This window comes from Sinocyclocheilus anshuiensis, unplaced genomic scaffold (assembly GCF_001515605.1).
Source record: "Sinocyclocheilus anshuiensis isolate Anshui unplaced genomic scaffold, SAMN03320099.WGS_v1.1 scaffold2621, whole genome shotgun sequence".
Classification (NCBI taxonomy): domain Eukaryota; kingdom Metazoa; phylum Chordata; class Actinopteri; order Cypriniformes; family Cyprinidae; genus Sinocyclocheilus; species Sinocyclocheilus anshuiensis.
The window spans coordinates 35,943-41,583 of record NW_015539472.1 but is presented as its reverse complement, the minus strand read 5'-3'; the positions used below and the strand labels follow the sequence as shown (position 1 = coordinate 41,583).

The following is a 5,641-nucleotide window of genomic DNA, read 5'->3' as shown; positions in this document are numbered from 1 at the left end:
TACAATGTATTGTTGGCTATTGCTACAAATATACCCCAGCGACTTAACACTGCTTTTGTGCTGCAGGGTCATATTTCTGGGTAAACTATTGCTTAAAGAACCACTATGAACTCTTTCTCCGTGTATGCGGTCGAGCAGATATGTGTACATGAAGGATTCGGTGTTAGACGAGAGTCAATGATGAACTCTGTATCTCGTCACGTCTGTGTTTTAACGCTGGTTTGGAGTTGCGTGTGATTTCTGAGAGCTGTATTGAACAGGTCACGTCCAGTGTTGGGAAAGTTACTTTTAAAAGTGATGCATTACAATGTTGCGTTGCTCCCTAAAAATGTAACTAATTAAGTTACTTAAGATACTTTTTATGGAAAGTAATGTACTACATACTGTACAAACTTGTCTTATACACAGTGTTGGGGAAAGTTACTTTTAAAAGTAATGCATTACAATATTGCGTTACTCCATAAAAAAGTAACTAATTACGTTACTTAGTTACTTTCTATGGAAAGTAATGCATTATGTTACTTTTTAAATCTGGGCGGGGCTTGCTTGTTTGTTTTTAATATAAAAAGTTCTTCTTTTAGTGTGATTGTGTGAGTGATGAGCCGGGCACGGGCGTGTTCAGCTGACAGTTTGCTTTATTGCAGTGATGAGTGTTATATTAAAGGATAAGTCCACTTCTGAAATAAAAAGACAGATATGAAGATCTTGGATGACACGGGGCTGAGTAACTGATGCACTTCTTGGGCAGACTGGGCTCATGATTTGGCTGCAGACGGCAGGCTGACGAAGCGCTTCATGGGCGGCAGCGGTCTGATCTTGCGTCCGGCCCAGCCGCCCTTCCTCTGCCACAGGCCACTGCTCGGTCTGATGCCCAGCCAGCGGTTCCGGCCCGCCTTTCCGATCACACGCTTGTTGTGCTCCACGTTTGATACCCGGCCGACCGTCACCATACACGCCCCCAACACCTGAGGAGAGAAACTTTGTAAATGATGTCCTTCTTTTTCTGATCACGAAGAAACCGTTTCAACACATCGTTCTGCTGTTGAACAAAGCAGACCAGACCGATTACGTAAAACACTGTTTAACACCTGTGTTGTGCTGAAATCCTTTAGGCTTTGGTGTTCCAGCTCAAAAATGCCTGTGAATGCTTTAGTAATTACAAATCTGGGATTCGATGTTTTTGTCAACTTGTTTTCTGTCGATCAGCACAGGTTTTGTTTCTTTTCAGTGCTGCTCGATCACACGCCTCTGAACTCCTGACCTCAGTTTCTAAGTGAAAAAAAGTGTTGTTTGTGGATAATTTGGGCCATTTTCACTCCAAAACTCAGAAGAATGAGGCCTACGATCAATCAGCTCCAAAAAGAAACAAAAAGCCTGTGCTAAATGAAAGAAAACAAGTTGATTAAAAATCTAATAAAATTTTTGTTAATAATACAGCATAATGAGAGATGTATAAGTGATTTTTTGTAGGTTGTCATTCTTGAATGTAACAAGGTGGGAAATATCCCCCAAGAAGTACAAAAGTTATCTTTTTTTTGTTTTTGACAAGTTGTTCTACTCTGTGTGAGCAAAGTCAGTGAGGTTTAGTCCAACGCAATAACATTAATTAGAATGTTCAGAAGAGGAACACAACATGAAGGCTAGAGACGGTCACGCAGGTCTTGTGAAGTCCTGGCCGTGGCTCACCTGGATCTGATGTTTGGACGGCAGCTGGACGATGGCGGTGCCGTTGACTTTACGCAGCAGCACGCCACACGTTCCTGCAGACAGACACAGTCACGACTCGTACACACCTGCCAACCTCGAAGTACACTCGTGTCACTGTAAACTATGCGCAGTACTCAAACCCCGCTGTCCAACAGAACAGAACATTATACTCCACAACATCAGTTGAATGGAAGAAAGAACTTACTTTTGTGATCTGATGTGGCTCTGAATGATGCAGAAATATATATTCTATACTGTAATAAGGGCTGTGTCGGTTAGCAATGGATTATAAATATACTTCATTATTATGAAAATACCTGAAGTGGTTTTGAGAACACAGATAAACGAATCATTGTTGCGGTTGAGTGTTTATTGTCTTAATGTTTCATCGTTCAAAGCGTTTCCATCTTCTTTTACTCCGCTAGTCATAGCTGGATGCCTTCGTTCATATAAAGGATTTCCACGCGTATGACAGTTAGCAGAAGCTAGAGATTAAGGGTTATAAAGTTGTAAATATGGATATTTTTCTTACACAAACGCATTGCTTCAGAAGGCCTTTATGGAGCCGTGTGGACTTCTTTTATAATGGATGGGTGCCATTTTTTCGACTTCATTCCATTATAAAGCTTGGATTAGCCCGGACATTATTTAATATAACTCTGATTGTATTCGTCTGAAAGAAGAATGTCATACACACCTGGGATGGCTTGAGGGGGAGTAAATCATGGGCTAATTTCATTTTTGAGCCTTTAAAGTATCTTTTTATTATTTAACTAATTTCAAATATTAGTATCCAACGTTTTATGTTTAATATATCAAAACAGTATTTATGCATGTGTAACCGCAGGTTAAATGCATTCATGTCCTGCACTAAACGGTGTGTAAACACATCTAAATATCACTTCAGACGCAGCTTCTGTGTTTCCTCTGCGCTGCAAAGATGGATTTTATTGATGCTGATTTAATTTGCTTGCTAACAGCCCAAATCTCTTATTATTCTAATTCACTGATTAAATGTGAGAAATTGACTCAAAAGATGATGAACACTTTTAGAAAAAATGGCTTTATAAAGGTAAAAATGCCCATAAAATGTAAAAAACAGTTTAAACTTATTGGAAAAGATTAATTTCTACCAGTGCTGTGAACTGACCAGCACACAGAATATGAAGAATATAAACACTTTAGGAGTGAAGGAGAAAAACATGTAGATATGATATTTAGTCGTTATGTTCCAGTGGGGTGTGCTGCACCTGCGGCGCGGATGTACTGCGCTCCTCTCCCGGGGAACAGCTCCAGATTATTGACCAGCGTGCCGACGGGAAGAGCCCCCAGCGGATGCGAGTCTCCCTCTCTGGCCAGAACAGCCATGCGTCCGATAGCGCCGAACGTCCGGATCAGGTCTCCGGCCTCCATGTGCTCTGTGGCGATGATCCAGCGCTTGCGGCTCCCGCCGGCCACCAGAGCGATATCAGCGGATCTGACGGAGGAGAACACGCTAGTGAGCAGCGGCACGAGCGATGGGCTGACCGTGAGGACAAGCACTGACCTGCAGGGGTCGTATCTGACCTCCACGACCTTCTCCTCGATGGGCTGCTCCTCTTTACCAGCTTCATAACGCAGGCGCTGGAAGTCGATCATGCGATAGCGCTGCTTGTGTCCTCCGCCGATCCGGTGAGTGATGATCTTACCTGCAGACATCAGAAGCAGTGCTCACTACATCAACACCTGCCTCAGTCTACAGTCCTTCTTCCTCTACACAAGCATGCTCTGCAGTGAATGGGTGCCGTCAGAATGAGAGTCCAAACAGCTGATAAAAACATCACAATAATCCACAGCACTCCAGTCCATCAGTTAACATCTGGAGAAGACAAAAGATGAAACAAACCCAGCATTAAGATGTTTTTAACTAAAATACCAGAGAGTCCATAATCCATAATAACGCTTCCTCCAGTGAAAAAGTGTTCTGGTGTGAATCAGGAGAGAAATCTGCACAGATCAAGCAGCATTTAAACAGCTCTAAACTTTAACACTTTTGTCTTCTCCAGATGTTAACTGATGGACTGGAGTGCTGTGGGTTACTTGTGGATTATTGTGATGTTTTTATCAGACTCTCATTATGACGGCACCCATTCACTTCCATTGGTGAGCAAGTAATGCAATGCTACATTTCTCCAAATCTGACTAGTTGACATGTAGTTGCAAAGTTACTTACTGTTAATAGAATGTCTAAAGTGGACTATCGAAATAAAGTGTAAAAAACATCACAATAATCCCACAATAATCCACAGCACTCCAGTCCATCAGTTAACATCTGGAGAAGACAAAAGATGAAACAAACCCAGCATTAAGATGTTTTTAACTAAAATACCAGAGAGTCCATAATCCATAATAACGCTTCCTCCAGTGAAAAAGTGTTCTGGTGTGAATCAGGAGAGAAATCTGCACAGATCAAGCAGCATTGAAACAGCTCTAAACTTTAACACTTTTGTCTTCTCCAGATGTTAACTGATGGACTGGAGTGCTGTGGGTTACTTGTGGATTATTGTGATGTTTTTATCAGCTGTTTGGACTCTCATTCTGACGGCACCCATTCACTGCAGAGCATCCATTGCTGAGACACTGATGCAACTGTTAGTTTAAGACGGATGAGCAGAAGGAGAGTCTGACCGGTGTAGTCTCGTCCTCCGGTCTTCTTCACGCCGATCGGTCGCACGGTGTATTTGTCCCTCTGTTTCCACAGGCTCCGGTTCTGCCGGTCACACGCGCTCGTCATGAAGCCGCGACTTCCGGTCAGAGCAGCGGAAACACCGGCGAGCTGGCGACACGGAATATAAGATCAGGTGAAGCGGTGTCAGGTGAGGGCTGATGAAGAGGATGATGAAGATCTCACCTGAGAGCAGCGCAGAGACAGAGCCCGCAGTGCGCATGACAGCAGACCGACGCTCATCATCACACTAACTCACTGAAACACACCAGCGATACAGAGAGCAAGCACATGAGCTAATACAGCTAATAAACCAGTGCCACTGCAGCACGCAGATCATGAAACCTTATTAAACCGGCTTCATGACGAAGCGAACGGATTGATCTGCTGCTGTATATACCTGATCAATAACTCGGGGCTGATATAAACACACGTGCGATCACTCACCGCGATGTTTGTGTTCGTTCACTCGAAACATTGATGTAAATCCTCGCTCTCTGTCCTTCAGCGCTTCACACGCCGCGGGTCGCTCTCGGATGACGTCACACTCTCACCGCCCCCTGCGGGTCAGATCCGCCAATCACAGAACGATCGCATTAAACTACGGAAAACATGTGTTCTCTTAACGTTCAAAGCGTCCAGTATTTAAAATGTTTTCAAACGCTTCTTGTTTATTGGGACGTTAAGATAACATTCAATGTTATAATTTTGCAAACATTGTTTTAATGTTTTCTGCAACATTAAAAAGGTAATTGCGACTTATTTTCTCAGAATATTCTGAGAAAAAAGTCCGAATGAGATAAAAAAAAAATCGCAATTTTCTAGTTTTTTTTTTCTGTGGCAGAAATAAGCTTCAATACACAACATAAAAAACTGAAACTGTCATTTTTATTTGTATTTTATGTTGTTATGATTATTATTGATCAAAGCAACAAAAATAATAGGCTTAATAATAATGATCACAATATAATCTATAATAATAAATAATAAAGACGAAACAGTGAATATTATTTGCAGAGGGTTGTTTTGTCTTTTGTCAGAAATGAAAGCCACCGCCTGGAGAGTGACGTCATTTCTACCGACGCGTCCGCGCATGCGCAGTGTCACCTCCACAGCGGACATCTTGGAATTAAAGGGGCGCCGAGCGAATCCTGCCAGAAGCGACGATTCCAGGTGTGAGATCTCTGTTCCTCTCGCGCTCGTGTGTGTTGTAGGAGTGTGTTTATTCTG

At 42.6% G+C, this 5,641-nt stretch overlaps 2 protein-coding genes across 4 annotated transcripts in view; one reads left to right on the top strand and one right to left on the bottom strand.

Annotated features, from left to right (window-relative positions):
- Nucleotides 1–617: 617 nt before the first annotated feature.
- mrpl2 (mitochondrial ribosomal protein L2) lies at nucleotides 618–4,982 on the bottom strand. 3 transcript variants are annotated; one of them, XM_016479908.1, is made up of 8 exons: nucleotides 4,831–4,866; nucleotides 4,789–4,798; nucleotides 4,598–4,671; nucleotides 4,375–4,522; nucleotides 3,254–3,395; nucleotides 2,958–3,184; nucleotides 1,687–1,760; nucleotides 618–965 (listed from the first exon to the last, which is right to left on the bottom strand). In XM_016479908.1, the coding sequence occupies exons 3-8, from the start codon at nucleotides 4,655–4,657 to the stop codon at nucleotides 756–758; spliced, it is 861 nt and encodes a 286-aa protein (XP_016335394.1). In that variant the 5' UTR covers nucleotides 4,658–4,671; nucleotides 4,789–4,798; nucleotides 4,831–4,866; the 3' UTR covers nucleotides 618–755. The 3 variants fall into 3 exon arrangements, with proteins under 3 accessions (XP_016335394.1, XP_016335393.1, XP_016335392.1); XM_016479907.1 differs by lacking the exon at nucleotides 4,789–4,798 and having other exon boundaries at nucleotides 4,598–4,669; nucleotides 4,812–4,982; XM_016479906.1 differs by lacking the exon at nucleotides 4,789–4,798 and having other exon boundaries at nucleotides 4,598–4,669; nucleotides 4,859–4,981.
- A 531-nt stretch (nucleotides 4,983–5,513) lies between these two features.
- LOC107683862 (kinesin light chain 1) overlaps nucleotides 5,514–5,641 on the top strand; it is a 35,123-nt gene continuing 34,995 nt past the window's right edge. The window contains exon 1 of the mRNA XM_074186986.1: nucleotides 5,514–5,584. The gene's annotated coding sequence lies outside the window, so the exon portion shown is untranslated. The remainder of the gene's footprint in view (nucleotides 5,585–5,641) is intronic.

Excerpts from the sequence above, each read along its gene's own strand:
- mrpl2 (XM_016479907.1), bottom strand. The coding sequence starts at position 4,657 with ATGATGAGCGTCGGTCTGCTGTCATGCGCACTGCGGGCTCTGTCTCTG. Across the intron at positions 4,523-4,597 it reads TGTCTCTGCGCTGCTCTCAG|CTCGCCGGTGTTTCCGCTGC; the intron begins GTGAGATCTTCA and ends CCGTGTCGCCAG. Across the intron at positions 3,185-3,253 it reads GTCAGATACGACCCCTGCAG|ATCCGCTGATATCGCTCTGG; the intron begins GTCAGTGCTTGT and ends CTCCTCCGTCAG.